The 16,259-nt window shown below is 32.1% G+C and overlaps 5 protein-coding genes across 5 annotated transcripts; 3 read left to right on the top strand and 2 right to left on the bottom strand.

The window, feature by feature from the left end:
• Nucleotides 1–1,635: 1,635 nt before the first annotated feature.
• LOC145111505 (uncharacterized) lies at nt 1,636–2,622 on the top strand. The gene has a single exon (XM_079047771.1). The coding sequence runs from the start codon at nt 1,636–1,638 to the stop codon at nt 2,620–2,622; it is 987 nt and encodes a 328-aa protein (XP_078903897.1).
• A 17-nt stretch (nt 2,623–2,639) lies between these two features.
• Nucleotides 2,640–3,383, top strand: LOC145111504 (uncharacterized). The gene has a single exon (XM_079047770.1). The coding sequence runs from the start codon at nt 2,640–2,642 to the stop codon at nt 3,381–3,383; it is 744 nt and encodes a 247-aa protein (XP_078903896.1).
• Nucleotides 3,384–3,443: 60 nt separating this feature from the next.
• On the top strand, nt 3,444–4,076 carry LOC145111503 (uncharacterized). Its single transcript, XM_079047769.1, has 2 exons — nt 3,444–3,549; nt 3,622–4,076. Exons 1-2 carry the CDS (start codon nt 3,444–3,446, stop codon nt 4,074–4,076), a joined length of 561 nt encoding a protein of 186 aa, XP_078903895.1.
• Nucleotides 4,077–5,965: 1,889 nt separating this feature from the next.
• Nucleotides 5,966–7,046, bottom strand: LOC145111502 (uncharacterized). Its single transcript, XM_079047767.1, has 2 exons — nt 6,965–7,046; nt 5,966–6,276 (listed from the first exon to the last, which is right to left on the bottom strand). The coding sequence occupies exons 1-2, from the start codon at nt 7,044–7,046 to the stop codon at nt 5,966–5,968; spliced, it is 393 nt and encodes a 130-aa protein (XP_078903893.1).
• A 74-nt stretch (nt 7,047–7,120) lies between these two features.
• LOC145111501 (uncharacterized) lies at nt 7,121–10,408 on the bottom strand. The gene is made up of 5 exons (XM_079047766.1): nt 10,358–10,408; nt 8,303–8,354; nt 7,833–8,145; nt 7,270–7,459; nt 7,121–7,177 (listed from the first exon to the last, which is right to left on the bottom strand). Exons 1-5 carry the CDS (start codon nt 10,406–10,408, stop codon nt 7,121–7,123), a joined length of 663 nt encoding a protein of 220 aa, XP_078903892.1.
• Between the last annotated feature and the right edge of the window lie 5,851 nt (nt 10,409–16,259).

Raw genomic sequence — 16,259 nt, 5'->3', positions numbered from 1 at the left:
TTTTGTAATTTATGGAATTAATTAAGGTTACACATTTTATCACTTAATGAAGTGACTCTTGAACCTCCATAACTTGAGGACAAGACTCTTCATTTTTGTAACCATTGCCAACTTTTATGAGTTTTATGAAACTTAAATGTGACTTTTCATATAACTTGAGGACAAGTTACAAAAACACATTTTAGAATCAAATCTTAGATTAAAATGGATTGAAAACACATAATCAATTAACTTTTCTATTAATCTAAGCAACTCATAAGATCAAGATAATTCAAATCAAACTTTTTCATGTAATTAGCCTAATTACTAAACTAATACAAAACATGAATCTATTGACAATTATCTTTGAAATTGGATTAGTATGAACATTACCACATCAAAAACAAGTTTATAAGTTCAAAAACATCTTAGGGTAATGTTTCTAGTCCATTTCTAGCCAAAAACCTCGAAAATATGCTGTCTGGGGCTTCTACTCGTCGAGTGTATCAACCTACTCGCCGAGTAGGATGATTTTCTTCATGGACTCGGCGAGTTCATCAGTGGACTCGGCGAGTCCAGTGCCCAGAATGCCCGAAATTCGACTCTTTCAGCATTTTTCAGCAATTTGCATCAAGTATAATTGAAAACAAGCCTAGGCTCTGATACCACTGATGGGTTTTGAGCATTCTAACACTCCTAAGTGTACATGCAATCCTAAATACCTTGGATCTATGTTTTCTCTATTATACATGCAAATATGATTATCCAAGGTATTATCCTAAATAGCATACCAAAACATTGATACTAGGATACTAAAATAGATATAATACATACCTTGTTGTTGTTGCTTGACTCCATGAAGCTTGAGAGCCTAGTGCCCCAAGTGTGACACCTCAAATGGTTCACACAACATCATGAACTCTTGGAATAACCATGAGAAGAAGACATACATGTTCAAATCGGCTAGCCCTCAAAATATGTATCACTAGTGCCAATTTCTTGAACTAAAGGGGTTCTTATATAGTGTGGCTATTAGGGTTACACCATGTAACTCATGACTTTACCCATTCCTTATGCTCCATGGGTTTTAACCTCCATGGAGTATCCATGGATCACCACATGGGTTAAACCCAACATAAAGGAATCTTGGATCATAAGCCCACATATATAAGAATGAATGATTTACACAATCAATCCCCATATATTTAATTAGTCTATTTTTGATCACTAAATTAAGTCCAAATTAATTCTTGATCAATACTAATTAAATAACATGATTTCATATTAATATATTAGAACTTATAATATATTAATATGTCACAAAATGTCTTTTCCTCATAAACGGTCTATCCAAATGTTCCGATGCCATGCAACCCAAATGGACCATGCCGAGTCGGGTCAAGTACATACCAATTATAGTTATGGACTTAGACACTAATCCAACATATATATATATATATATATATATATATATATATATATATATATAGTATTATCATATATTTGTGTGTATTTATATTTGTTATTATGATATGAAACAAATTAAAATTATATGCATTTTATATTATTTTTTGAAAATAAAATACTCTATTTGTATATATTTTATATTGTTATTTGTTAATTGTTAGTAAATTTGATTGTGTAGTTTATATCAACATGAAAAAACAATCTACTATTGATGGATTTTTCAAAAGGAAATACTCAAGTTCTACTCAAGATTCTGAAAACCTGCCGAAGATTGTTTTGGATGAAGATTCCCCCATGCCTAATGTTCATGAGAACCGTTTCAAAAAAACTCATCTTGAAAATAATGAAATTGATCTTAGTACATTAGAACGAGATCCTGGTTTGCGTAAGCAAATTTATGATTATCCTGTTAGTCAACGAGATACTATTATGCGAGCATATATTAATCTTGGTCCCTTTCAGCAAACACTTTCTGTATATCCGAAATCTGGACCTGAAACACATAAACGTAGTTTTCAAGTTTCTTGGTTTAAGTTATTTCCTTGGCTTGAATATTCGAAGAGCTTAGATGCTGCATTATGTTTTCCGTGTTTTCTATTCAACAAACCTTCTGGAATGGGACACTACGGCCAACGAGCATTTACTATAGATGGATTTCAGAACTGGAAGAAAGTTGGTGGAAAAAGTTGTGCCTTTTTGCAGCACATGGGCTCTGAGTGTACATCTTTTCACAATGTTGCACAAAAATCATGTGATGATTTGTTAAATGAGGCGCAAGATATACGGAATGTGTTTGAGACATTTACAGAAGAAGAGCGTAAAAATAATAGATTGAGATTGAAGGCTACTATTTATACAGTCCGTTTGTGTGCCTTTCAAGGAATTGCATATAGAGGCCACGATGAAGGACAAGATTCTATAAACAAAGGAAATTTTCGTGAAATATTGAAGGCACTTGGTGATTTTAACACAGAGTTGGAAGAATTGTTTCGTACTGCTCCTAAACATGCATTATATACATCACCATCAATTCAAAAAGAGATTTTAAACCTTATATCAACTAAGGTGAGGAAGATGATTTGTGAGGAGATTAATGGTGGAAAATTTTGTTTACTTGTTGATGAAGCACGCGATCAGTCTAATAAAGAACAAATGTCAATTGTTTTGAGATTTTAAATAAAGATGGCTTTATTATGGAGCGTTTCTTTGGGCTTGTTCATGTACCTAACACTACAGCAAAAACTCTTAAGAATGCAATTTATTCTGTATTGTCACGTAACAATCTTGATCTAAAGTCAATTCGTGGTCAAGGGTATGATGGTGCAAGCAATATGCGAGGTAATTTCAAGGGTTTGCAAGCATTGATTTCAAATGATTGTCCTTATGCATACTATGTTCATTGTTTTGCCCATCGATTACAATTAGCATTAGTGGCTGCTTCACAAGGAGTTGTTGCATTACAAAAGTTTTTTACTCGATTATCTTTTGTTATCAATGTTGTTGGTGCTTCCTCCAAGCGTACCAACCAACTTAGAGATGCACAAGCTGAGGAAATTGCATATAAGATTTCTATTGACGAGTTAGAGACAGGTAGAGGTCTTAATCAAATTGGTACATTACAACGAGCTGGTGATACTAGATGGAGTTATCACCTCAAATCAGTTTCAAGCTTAATCAAAATGTTTAGTCCAACTTGTGAGGTTTTACTTAAAATTATTAAGGATGGAACCGGTTCAATCAAAGGCGACGCAGATTCAGCATATGAGGCTATTACTACATTTGAGTTCATTTTTGTTCTTCATCTCGAGAAAGAAATAATGGAGATCACTGATTTGCTTTGTCAAGCTTTACAAAGACAATCTCAAGATATTTGTAATGCATTGAGGCTAGTTGCATCCACCAAATTGTTATTGCAAAAAATGAAAGATGAAAGATAGGATGGTTTACTCTCTCTTGTTATGTCATTTTGTCAGGAGCGCAACATTGATATCCCCGATATGTCTTCTCCATACTTTAGTAGAGGGGCTCGAGCACGTAACGAGGGTAGTGATCATACACTTGAACATCATTACCGAGTGGATATATTTTATGAAGCAATTAATTGTCAATTAATGGAAATAAATCATCGATTCAGTGATAGATCAACATAATTGCTTCGACTTTCAACAACTTTAGATCCTAAAAGTGTTAATGAGCCCTTTCGAAGTGGTGATGTAATTAAGTTAGTAGAGAAGTTTTATCCTGAAGATTTCAATGAACAAGAGAAAGTAGTTTTGAAGATACAACTTCAACATTATGAGATTGATGTCGTTCAACATGCAGATTATAAACTATTGACATCTGTGTCAAAATTGTGTCAATGGCTGATAAAGACTAGAAGAATAATGAACTTTCATCTTATTTATCGAGTAGCTAGTCTTGTACTTACTCTTCCCGTTTCTACTGCTACAACGGAGAAGTCATTTTCAGCAATGAACCTCATTAAAACAAAGTTACAGAATAAAATGGAAGACGAGTTTTTGAATGACTCATTGGTTTTGCACTTCGAACGAGAACTTGCTGAAAAGATTAGTTTAGAGACAGTTGTACAAGACTTTAAAAATGCAAAAGATCGCCGCGTTCCACTTTGATAAATGATGTAACATATTTATATTGTTTTTCTTTTTTACACTTTTGATATGTCATAAATTTGAACCAAATAAAATTTGTTTATATATTTAATTATGAAGTTTTGATTCCGGCCCCCCTTGTTGTAACGCTTGTGTTCCGCCCCTGCGACAATCTATTCCGTAGCATATTCCATAGTAGAATAGCTACGGATTTTGATTCCGTAGCAACTTTCCGTAGCTATTTAAGATTTTTCTTGTAGTGGCTTTTGTATTCTTGTAAGAGGATGGATATAAAAAATGTATTTAATATGCATGTGAAATAGTTTTATGTTATTTGGTAAATTTCAGTCGAAATATATATAGTTATTTATGATACTAGGATTTTGAGACATGCATTATATGTTGCCCTGTAAAGGATGTGATTTTATAATCTCAAATTGAGTTACTCGGTCAATCATTATTGTTTATACATAAAGATGTGCTATTTGAATTGTATTTTGTTTGTCATAATCAAAAGGAAAAATGTTAATGGTATGCAATTGATACAAATGCTCAACCCTAAAGCAAACTAGCAAAGCAGATAGTGGATACAGAGTGGAGAAGAAAAGAAGATTATTTAACAATATATATATATATATATATATATATATATATATATATATATATATATATTCATTTAATATATTAAACATTGCGGTTTTTCGGTTTTTATGGTGCAGTTTGATATTATAGAACTGCACCGCACCGAAAATTACGGTTTTTCTAAAGCTTAAAACCGTACCATCGGTTTATATTCGGTTTTGGTTTTTTGGTTTCAGTTTTTTGGTTATTTTGCGGTTTTTCGGTTTGTGGTTCGGTTTTTGCTCAACCCTTTTCTTATGTGATTATAAAAAGCTTTTTATAAGGAGGGATTTTTTCAATTGGGAGATCAAAGGTTCAGTCTCTATAAAAGACATGTGGTATTTACTATTTAAAAGTAGGTTAATTTGTCATTTAAAAAAAGAAAAAAAAACTTGATTTACATGTAGATATTGAAAAAATGAAGGGGCAAGACAAAAGCATTTGCAAAAGCTAGTACTAGTAAACGTGGTAACTTTCTAACAGTCTTTGATCGGGGGATGGAAGAGATTTTAGATGTCAACAATATACACATGCAAGGTTCAATAAATTGGAGTAATTGATCAAATAAAGAAATTTGCTAAAGATAAACGTTTGAGCATAAAACAAGCACGCCATGAGCATAATGATAAGAATATTAAGAACATTTATATATTTTTGCACAAATTAAAGAGCAAGAATACAAGATCGAATATAATCCCATTTTAGTCCACCGTGTTGGAGAATAAAATTTTAATTTTCTTTTTATTGACATGAATTTATTTTATAATCTTAGACATGTTTGAGTAAAAAATAAGACCCTTGAAGTTTTGTTTTTTTATGTTATAATCAATTATCGACGAAGACGTACGGAGGAATCGGTACTTGCTTATATTATAGAGTAGGAATTGAATGTGACTGTCTATTGGAGTTGTTACAAAAGATGGAACTAAAAGTGGCTAGATAGTAGATTCTGATGTTTGTGAATGTTATTTGCCTGCATCTATACTAAGAGCAGCAGATTTTAGATCCTTGTGCTTCCAAAATATAGAATTGACTGTAACAATCAAACAACCTTTGGTAACAATGACGGATTCAGGGTTTTAGTAAAGGGGTATCCCGAAAAAAAAATTATGTAATATACAATAAGAAAAAACATAAATACCGCAATTTCATTAGATATAAAGTTCATAACAAAGTTACATTTTAAAGTTCATCTTTTCGCTCTTTTATTTTACGAAAACGAGTAATTACATTTTCAGACGTATGATTCTCTGATGCTTCCTTTTCTACACTACATATCAAAGCACCATTCATAAATCGCCACTTATTCTATTACGCAAATCGGTCTTCAAGAACTTAATTGCAGAAAAACACCGTTCAATGGTTGCAGTTGCGACTGACAAAACCAAAGTTCGTTTTAATAATTTATAAACCAATGGAAAAGAGAGGTGTTTTCCAGTTTCCACCAACAAACGAGAGAGGTTTGCAATTCCCTTCAAGTTGAAAAATCTCTCATCATGGAGCAAAGAGTGATAATAGATATCAAGTTGCTCATTAAGTTGCGCCATTTCTGAATCGTCAAAATCGTTTTTGTATATCTTGCTTAGCTTTAACAACTTTGCTTTACCAAAACTAGAAAATTAGTCACAAGGACTTAAAGTCGCCCTGTTCTCTATCAACTCCGTTCCAACTTCACTAAATCTATCCCTAAATTCTTGAATTTGAATATCCAAAATCGTGTTAAAAATCACAACTTCAAAAATGATGTTGATTAGTCTTATTGGTCCTATGCTTTCGTGGGGTAACATAATATTCCGACATGTCCACAATTCCAATACTATGTTTTTTCACAAAAGACACATACCTTCTTCCAAATTTGTGGAAACTCATATTTTCTAAAAACTAGCAATGTTTTCTTTGTCCCTTTTACTAACGAAGCCGCTTCCAAAATATCTTGATCTTTTTTTTAAGATGATTTGACAAGGTATCTGTGAGGCATAAAATTTCTAACATAAAGTATAAAAGAAACAAGAAATCAAGTGTCTTGAAATATGACAAAATACCATTTGCTTGATTACGGGTAGATAAAGTAGACACATCCTCTTTGACATATTTAAGGACCGCAACAACTTTTGCAAGCAAATTCAACAAACTTACAATTGTTCTAAAATGTGAACCTCATCTAGTATCTCTGGCTTGAACAAGAGAAATCTCTTGATTCAACCCTCTTCCTGTTTCAGTTTCACCAATACCAATTTCAGCTGCCATTCTTTCTTTTTGCATCTCTCGTATCATATATTATCTCTTACAAGACCCACAAACGACAGTAACCACCATAGCTAGTTGTTTAAAGAATTCTTCAACATCATCATGTTTCTTTGCAACCACCATAACCACTAATTGAAGTTGGCGTGCAAAACAATGTATATAATGTGCGGATATGTTTTCATTTAAAATCAAAGATTTCAAACCGTTGAATGCACCACGTATATTAATTGCTCTTCATAACCTTGCCCCCTCACCTATATATTTGAAAAAATTAATAAAAAAAAGATAAGAAATAAAAATAAATTTAATATCGTATTAAAGGAATAAATATTTTATGATTTCTCACCTGAGCCATACTCAAGTTGTTGTTGAAAAATACGATATCGATGACAGCTTTAAGAGTCAAAGAAGATGTATGCAACACGTGAACAACTCCAATAGATCTTTCCTTTACAATCTCAAGTCTATCAACATATCTCAAAACTATAGACATTTGTTCTTTTTTGGAAACATCACTAGACTCATCAACTAATATACTGAACACATATTTACCAATTTCATCACAAATAAACTTGATTATCTCTTTTGAAAAACAATTGACAATATCTTTTTGAATCGTAGGAGAAGTCAACTTTTCATTTTTAGAGCATTTTCTAAAGTAACTTTAAAGCTGCTCATTATCTTTTCTAATCAAAGAATTATTAGACTTTTTCCGTGTCATCATGTCCACGAAATGATAATTCATTTTTCAATAAAAATCTACAAGTACAGATTGTAGCACATAATTGGATTTCATAATTACTTTTATCAAGTTTCGTGGCTTATGCAAGACTTCACCAATAGATTGGTTTTTTCTCAATAGCAAATGACACTTTTCTTCGGCCTTATGGTGAGAACTTTGAATCTTACCCATATGTTTCCAGAATGATTTTTTTACTCCAATTGTCAAAACCTTCGGTTATAAATGCATCTTTTCCACATTGTTCTCCTACCATATCTCTAAACAAGTAGCAATAAAAACAATATGCCTTCTTCTTTTTAATGTTATACTCTAACCATGGAAAATCCATAAACCATTCCACAACAAAACGTCGTTGCTTCTTATCAAATAAGGTAAATTCAAAATTATGCCTATTTGGTTGAGAAATTCCTTTAACCAAATATGCCCTCCTTATTTCATCACTTTGATTAGGATTATAAGATGTAATCTTTGGCCTCTCCCCTGGTTCCGAAGGAAGATCATTCAAATCAAAAGATTGTGACACTTTTGGTTTTTGAGTATGTTCATTAGATTGTGGTTCTTATGGTTTTGGCGTAGGTTGATTAGGTTGTGGAACTTGTGCACTTTCATTAGCCCTATTTTTTTTAAGTTCCTTCACCATTGTTGTCTCCAACATCTAATTGTCTTTTGAAAAATTTGCTAATAGCAACCTACAATCAAATTATATCATTCAACAATCAACTATAAATGTGATTTCACGTTTCAAAATTTAACAACAAATAGCAACCTACAATCAAAGTATATCAACAATCAACAATAATCCTATAACTTGATTTCATGTTTGAACAACAAATAGCAACCTACAATCAAATTATCAAAATATATGAACTATAAACTCGATTTCAAGTTTCAACAACAAATAATCACTAATTATTAACCCTAAGTCTCTACTTTAACAATCCTAATTGGTAATTTCTGTTTTTCAACACAATGACAAAAAACCGAATTTCAATTAACCAAAAAATAATCACATAACTTCTACTTACTTGCTTCATTATAGAACCACTTTGATCAATAATCACCCACCACCGCCCACCGTGGGATTTTTCCGGAAAATACCCATTGTCGATGATCGATCATCGGTAGAAGAAGGAAGGGCAGTAGCAGCAACAACGTGCATTGCAGGGGGAGAGTCAGAAGCGAAGTCGGGAGTCAGTGTCGAATCGTCGGTTGATTTCTTATTTCCGATTTTTATTGCATTTTGGGCTAAAGTTTGTGTTAATTATTAAATTAAACTAATTTTGTGTTGGACACTTGAAATTGGGCTTAATAAATTTGGACTACTTCATGGACTAGGTTGTATATGCATTTACCATTTAGAAAAAACCTAAAAAAAATTTAGGATATCCCAAATTTTTTTTTTTTTGGGTTTAAAGGTAATATAAACAAAAAATTTTCTGAAAAATATATAGTACTAAATTTTTAGGGGACTCCTAGGATATCTCAGACTCTATGGTGGATCCGCTAATGGATATTTACTTACAACAACAAATTCAGGATCTAGCCACTTGGTCCCGCTTTGATCATTTATTTTATTTATTTATTATTTTTTTTTCAAATCTTGTAAGCATAATGTATATGATTAATACGAAAAAAAATATAAAAAGAAAGATTCAATAGAGCACTTTAATGAAACATAACAAAGATATGTTGAAGAAGATATATTATTGGTCCCATATTGAATCTCAAAAGTAAACAATATATAACAATGTTTTATATTTTAGTTCATACAATGTGAAAGCCTGAAAGGGGCACAAAGTATAATCATATCCAAATTTGAAATTTGTTAGGTGTACAACATACAACATTAATAAAACCTTCGTCACTTTCTAAATAGAAGCTTTAGAGCATAAAACATGCCGGTTTGTTGGAATCCTCTCTAACAAATAAAAGTTTTTTTTGCTACTTTTCACACTCTCATTCAATTTGCCAATTATCATTTTATGATTATTTTGAATTAAATTTTTTTCCACATGTCATTTTATTAGTTTTTCTATTTTATTAAATAAAATTTTAATGTAATCATTGCAATAAATGTGGTAATAAATTAATATCAATTTCATTAATGAACTTACATTTTAATTTCAAAACTCCCAAAATTAAAGCCCATTATATTCTTTTATTTATTTAAATTATTTGTTTAAATTTAAAAGATAAAAAATATTTTCATTATAATAATTCATTATTTTTCTTATTTTCTTATAAATTCAAAGTTCTCAAATATTTCGACCTTTATATTTATTTTTTTTTAAATTAACCCATGTAATACATGAGTCTCACAACTAGTCTCTTAATATGCACCCAAATATATTTACCCAATTGGACAACTTATATGTTAACAAAAGAAATAATTATGTAGCTTATAACACGTTCATGGGAACTTGTTCATAAAAATTAAAAGCATACACTCCAAACCTGTTTTACATGATTCCAATGCTAAAGTTTGTAATTTGAAATATTTTGAGTGGATCTTGTTCATAAAATGGAGGACATAACATTTTTTCTTTATATCTCCAATAATGAATTTGAAAGATGATAAATATCATGAAAGGTATAAAAAATCAGTTGTTAGCAGAAAATATGTAGGTATTTTGCAATTTGTAAAGAAAATGTAATAAATTTTGTTTTGAAATAGTAAATTAGGTATACTTACCAGTAGAAAGTCAACCAAAAAGAAATATACCTCATATGAGATAAGAGCCATCGTTCTATCATCATTAAAAGTTGAGATTTCTATTATCAATCTACCAAATGCTCAACATTAGAGTAAAAAACCAATGACCCAAAAAGTAATTGTAAACTCCTATATTTGTGATGTGTTTAGGAGCATGTTGACACATGTTTATCTAATAGTCTCATCCACTGTAAATAATTAAAAAAGAGAAAATAAAAGAAATGAGAATTCCAAATATCATATCAACATATATGTAGGGGTAACAAATATTATAAACTACATCTGGCATAATGATCCTCCAATGGTGACAAAACAATAAGAAAAATTATTGACTACAAGAATAATGATCATACATGATTTTCCTAAGAATTATCTTCAATTGGCATTTCAAAGTAAATCTTGAACAAATTAATGGTAATATATAACATAATAAGACCATGTGTGGCTAGGAGAAATCCCATGAGAATTATGGAATGGAATGCAAAAATGAATGCCTTTCCAACACATTTTCTTGCTTCAAGGGGAGTAGTTGATGGGAATTCTAGGTTGCAATGACAATGTACTTGTGGAATTTTACTTAATACTTAAGGGTACATGTAACCTAAATTGGATCTATGTCTTTTTCATATCTAATAGCACCATACTTATAAAATACACAAACTAAACCCTATGAATCAAAATTCATGGTCAAGAACACATACCTTTTGTAGATCCCAATCAAGCTAATCGAAGTCTTGTAGTCTCCTTGGAAAACCTAGCTCTAATAGTGTACGAGCCTGTAATGGTTCAAACCCAAAACACAAGAAACCTTAGGATTGAAGGAGAGATGGGAGAGAGGAGGAGAGTTTTCTTCTCCCCCTTTAGGTATGAGAGATCCACGAAATCTTGGTGCCAATGGTCCTATTTATAGTTTAGGTAACTTAGGGACAAAACAAAATTTGAATGAGTTAATAATAGATTTAATCCCAATCCAAATCCTCCCTTTATCTACTATCAGGAGGCTTTTGGAAACCCTAAAAGAGCTCCTAAAACCGTCCATATATGGTAGGTTCTAGAATTACTTCTTTTGTTCAACTATAAAACAATTACAATTCACCTCTTTGACCTTTAAATAATTCCAATTAATCCCGAATTAATTGCAGATTAATTTTGATTAATAATTAACTAATTTCATCTATGTCGAATTAATTTTTTATTCATATAATAAATTAGCAATTTCTAATTAATATATTAATCACATAATATATTAACAAATCATTTTATCTCTCTCCTTTGATCAGTCCAAGTCATTTCCTAGTTACGAGGGCAACCCAAAAAGGACTTACATTTATTCATCAACATTATACCAATTTAGTTAGGACCTTAGACATTTAATCTAATAGTCTCCCACTTGGATAAGTCGCTAACTACAATTACAAGTACAACCCCGAATAACCAGTAAAGAGTGTTTTCCAACGACAATGCCAAACTCTGATTAGACGTTGGTCCTAAGATAAATGATCAGCTATCCCTTCGTTCTACAAGATATTGTATGGACATGAGACATGGATTAGAATCAATCTCATTATCCAAGATTCTATTTCTTGATTTCCCCGATTTATGACGACTGAATTTAGATTACTAATTGAAAACATCAATTTATTCCGGGCTCGGCCGATCACTTCAGATGTCAACAACATATCATCGACGGGCCCAAAGATATCGCTTTCCGTTTTAAGGAAAAAGGAACGACTAAACTTCGACTATATAATCATCAATTTCACTCACCAAATCATGCATGAAATTACACTTTATAACACCCAGTTACAAAATGTGTCGGAGTAAGCCAATGCACAAATGATTTGTAAAACATGACTTATATATCTCCGTCTGAAGAACAGAAGATATTATCGTCTCTGAATTACTCATGATTGAATCCATGAAGTAATCTCTAAGCGCGGGTTTAACCAATACTCAAAATACCTATTTTCTAAGTACTCATAAATAGTGCAACAATCCCTATGCAATGTCCAATCCCTATGGGCAGTCTACAATCAATTCATGATAGACTTAAATCAATACTTACTCCCAGAAGTATGATTGACTGTGGCATTACGAATAAATTATTATTTAGGAAGTAACACGAAAAGTGAAACACAATAACAAACTAATTGTTCTATGACTTCCCACTCTTTGAATATAAATAATTCCCTATTAATTAATCACCATAACAATTACAAATTTATCTATTGTATAAATGTTTCGAACAATCGACTTAACAACTAAAATTGTCAACAATGTTCATGCCAATGCTCTTAGGATGCATATCATGTATTTACTTATTGTAAATGAATCATCTAAAAGATATTAATTTCACAACTAGATCTACATCCTCAACATTTTCTTCAAATTGTAACATCCCAAAAATCACAATAAATTTTAACCTTTCAAAAACAACCCATTTCTTCCATAAAGTGTTTACAAAACCAATGTTTCAAAAGTATTACTCAAATTCAGAGTATCCCAATATCCAATGTCATAAAAACAAGAAGATGTGCATAATCACGCCTTCAGCTTATCTGGACCGCTCTCCAGGCCTTCGGCCTGACTGGTCCGCCTTGCAAGCCTTCAGTCTATCCGGACCACCCTGGGTGTCTTGGCCTTCAGTCTCAGCCGGTCCGCCATCACATATCTGTTGGGTTATGAGCATAACATCATTCCTATGGTGTACATGCAACCCTAATTGCTTGGATCTAGGTTTTTCTAATTTGAACATACAACATTGAATACCAAAGCATAAACCCTAAAACTAGCATACCAAATCCGAAAATCACATATGATTCGGGTTTAGATCTTACCTCTCTTGTTATGTAGTAATAACAAGATTAATCCTTCTTGATCTTGACTTCCGAAAGCCTAGTGCCCCAAGTGTTGCACCTCTAATGGAGTGACAAACACTCTATGCAAAGGATGATGTAGGAGAGAGGATGAAATCGACCAGGGACTCTTAGAAAACCATAGGGCCGAATTCCACAAGAGAAGGGGTCCTTATATAGTTGTGTGGGCTGCTAGGGTTTCTGGTGGAAACCCTAATTCTCTGCTTAGGCCTTAAGCAATCCATGAACCCTTCTAGAAGGCCCCTTGGAGGAAATCCTTATGGTCTTCCCATAGATTTCGTCCAATCCCTTCTATTAGGAATCCATAGCCCAACTTGCAACTATCTGATAATTACAATATCAGTCCCCTTTATTTAATCAGTCTCTTTTGATCACCAAATTAATTCCAAATTAATTTCCGATTAATACTAATTAAATAATATGATTTTCAAATAATATATTAATCTTGTAATATATTAATAAAACCATTTTGAGTACCAATTTATTATTCACATAATAAATTCTACTCTCTCTCCTCTTGTCATCCTATCAAGTTGCATGAGTGAAGGCAACCCAAAAGGACCATGCTCATAATCAAATCAAGTACATACCATAATAGTTATGGGATTAGACAACTAATCCAACAGTCTCCCACTTGGATAAGTCTAATAACTATTATTGCGTACGACTTCAGAATCTGATTAGAAATCGTAGCTTTCAAAAGCCGTTGTCGAACTCTGATCTTATCAGCAACACGACCTTTAGATAAGGGATCATATATTCCTCCATTCTAGATATCGTATAGACATGAGACATGGATTATAATCATTCTCTCTGTCTATGTGTTGTTTCCCGATTTTTGATTTATGACGACTGACAATAGACTTCAGTTGAACACATCAACTTAGTCCAAGCTTGGCCAATCACTTAGGGTTATCATCACTAAATCATCGAGGGACCCACAGATATCACTTTTATCCTACTTTGGGTAAAAGGAACGAATAAACTTCGACTCATATGCTTGCACTATTTACTCATCAAATCACACACAATAATATGTTTTATAACATCAAGTTACTGATGTGTTTACGTATTATCAATGCGCAACCGACTTGTAAACAACAACTATATGCCTCCGTTTCAAGAATATAAGATATTATCGTCTCACAATCACTCGTGACAAAATCCATGAAGATATTCATGTGAGCGTGGGTTTAATCCAATACTCAAATCTTATTTCAGGAGCACTCATGAACACTGTAGCAGACTTTTGCTATGTCTAAACACTTTAGACAATCTACAGTCGGATTCATGACAGTCTTACCTCATTACCTACTTCCAAAGTGTGATTGACTGTGGATGTTTGAATAACCTAGTTATTCTGGAAGTTAAAACATGCGAAGTGAAACACAAGAATAATCGAATCCAATATGGTCTCAAAACTTTTGAGTATAAATAAAACACCTTTTATTTAATCACCATATTTATTACACATTATTCATTGTATAATGTTTCGGATAATCAACTTAATGCTTGAATTATAACAATAGTTGTCCCATGCTCCAAGCATGCACACTATGTTTGCCTACGGTCCTTACTTTGTGAAATAGATCAATTGAACACATTTCCAATGATGCTCATTTCATAATTCCCACTCCTTATCACAAGTGTAAAATTCTTGCCACTATTAGAATATATTAGATTCTAACATTTTATGCAATGATCCTTTTGTAATGTCACAGTACCAAAATCACCATGACTTTGTCAATGAATTTACAAAGTGTTCTATTGGAGATTGTTACAAGACAATTTCACGAAAGCGAAGTCTCAAATTCAAAGTACATTCCTTTGAACATCCTTCTTGCATAAAGGTTTCTAATCTACATAGATTCTTTAATATCCAACTCCCATTATGGAAACATTTCCATATTTTCCATATGACAACTCATTCTTAATAGAATCCTATCTATTCATAATAATGTCAACATGCTCCATCCATTACTATACTTCCAACTGACCACAAGTGACCAATCCTTGGCGAACCTTAGATTGTACTTGACAGTTGTTTAACTTACTTTAGTCATATCCGATTCTTGTCCTTTTCCCTCTTAATGCCCTAGGCATCTGGAATAGAAAGAACGGTCAAATATTACAACATATGTAATCGATCCTATACTCGAAGCGCATGGGATACGATTCATAATGTCTTACATAATGACGTGATACTTTACCAGTCTCTTGCTATAATATGCCATATATAGAATTTCTTTATGTTGAACCTTTTCAACATAACATTCATATATGTTCTTTGACTAAATTTGATTAAAATTTCTCGATCTAATCTTTAAGATTTGAAATGAAGTATAATATTCTTTCCCTTAATTATAGCAAAACACCTTTTCAACCTCTACAACTTTGCGAATTGAAACTTTTGTTTTCTATAATTAATATTGCTAACTTGCAACATTTAACATAATAATCATGCTCCCACTAACATGATAATTATATCCTTACCAGCATAACACTTATGCTCCCACTAGCTTTGACATGTACTCAGAAAACAGCTGGACTTCTAGAAATCAATACTTATTGACTTTCTTACCAAAGTTCATATTTCTGATATGTGATGCTTCGATAAGACTTTATCTAAGCTTATACACCTTTTATTAGAAAGCTCATATGTGTGTCTAAACTATTTTAGAACTTATATCAATAAGTTCCAAATATTCAAACTAATCGCCAAATCTCATAATTCGAACTATGAAGAGGGATGCCGTAATCATAATAGAATTTGAGAATGCAATTTACACAATCGCTATCTCCTTAAAATCTTCCTAGTGAAAGCGTTTCCTCACAATCATTTTCATGAAATGGAGAGAAACCTTGCCACTTAGATTTTATGGTGTATGTGTTCCTATCCATGTGAATTTGTTAGAACCATAATCATAAGACAAAGTTTGTGACAAATCCAAACTCATATGGATTGAACTTGTTCAATATTTATTATTTTTATTTTATTTATTTAT

Source organism: Lactuca virosa, chromosome 5, assembly GCF_052849685.1.
Source record: "Lactuca virosa cultivar CGN04683 chromosome 5, Lactuca_virosa_CGN04683_v6, whole genome shotgun sequence".
Lineage (NCBI taxonomy): Eukaryota > Viridiplantae > Streptophyta > Magnoliopsida > Asterales > Asteraceae > Lactuca > Lactuca virosa.
Note: the sequence above shows the minus strand (reverse complement) of the source record. Positions and strands in the feature narration are given on the sequence as shown.

Bases quoted from the DNA above. Each gene is read 5' to 3' on its own strand.
- LOC145111505 (XM_079047771.1), top strand. From the start codon at position 1,636: ATGAAAAAACAATCTACTATTGATGGATTTTTCAAAAGGAAATACTCA.
- LOC145111504 (XM_079047770.1), top strand. From the start codon at position 2,640: ATGGAGCGTTTCTTTGGGCTTGTTCATGTACCTAACACTACAGCAAAA.
- LOC145111503 (XM_079047769.1), top strand. From the start codon at position 3,444: ATGTCTTCTCCATACTTTAGTAGAGGGGCTCGAGCACGTAACGAGGGT. The intron at 3,550-3,621 runs GTCAATTAATGG...CAACAACTTTAG, and splicing joins ATTTTATGAAGCAATTAATT to ATCCTAAAAGTGTTAATGAG.
- LOC145111502 (XM_079047767.1), bottom strand. From the start codon at position 7,046: ATGGTGGTTGCAAAGAAACATGATGATGTTGAAGAATTCTTTAAACAA. The intron at 6,277-6,964 runs GTAAGAGATAAT...GTTTTGGTAAAG, and splicing joins TACTGTCGTTTGTGGGTCTT to CAAAGTTGTTAAAGCTAAGC.
- LOC145111501 (XM_079047766.1), bottom strand. From the start codon at position 10,408: ATGGCTCTTATCTCATATGAGGTATATTTCTTTTTGGTTGACTTTCTA. The intron at 8,146-8,302 runs GTGAAGGAACTT...CTTCGGAACCAG, and splicing joins AGATGTTGGAGACAACAATG to GGGAGAGGCCAAAGATTACA. The intron at 7,460-7,832 runs GTAAGATTCAAA...ATATGTGTTCAG, and splicing joins ATCATTCTGGAAACATATGG to TATATTAGTTGATGAGTCTA.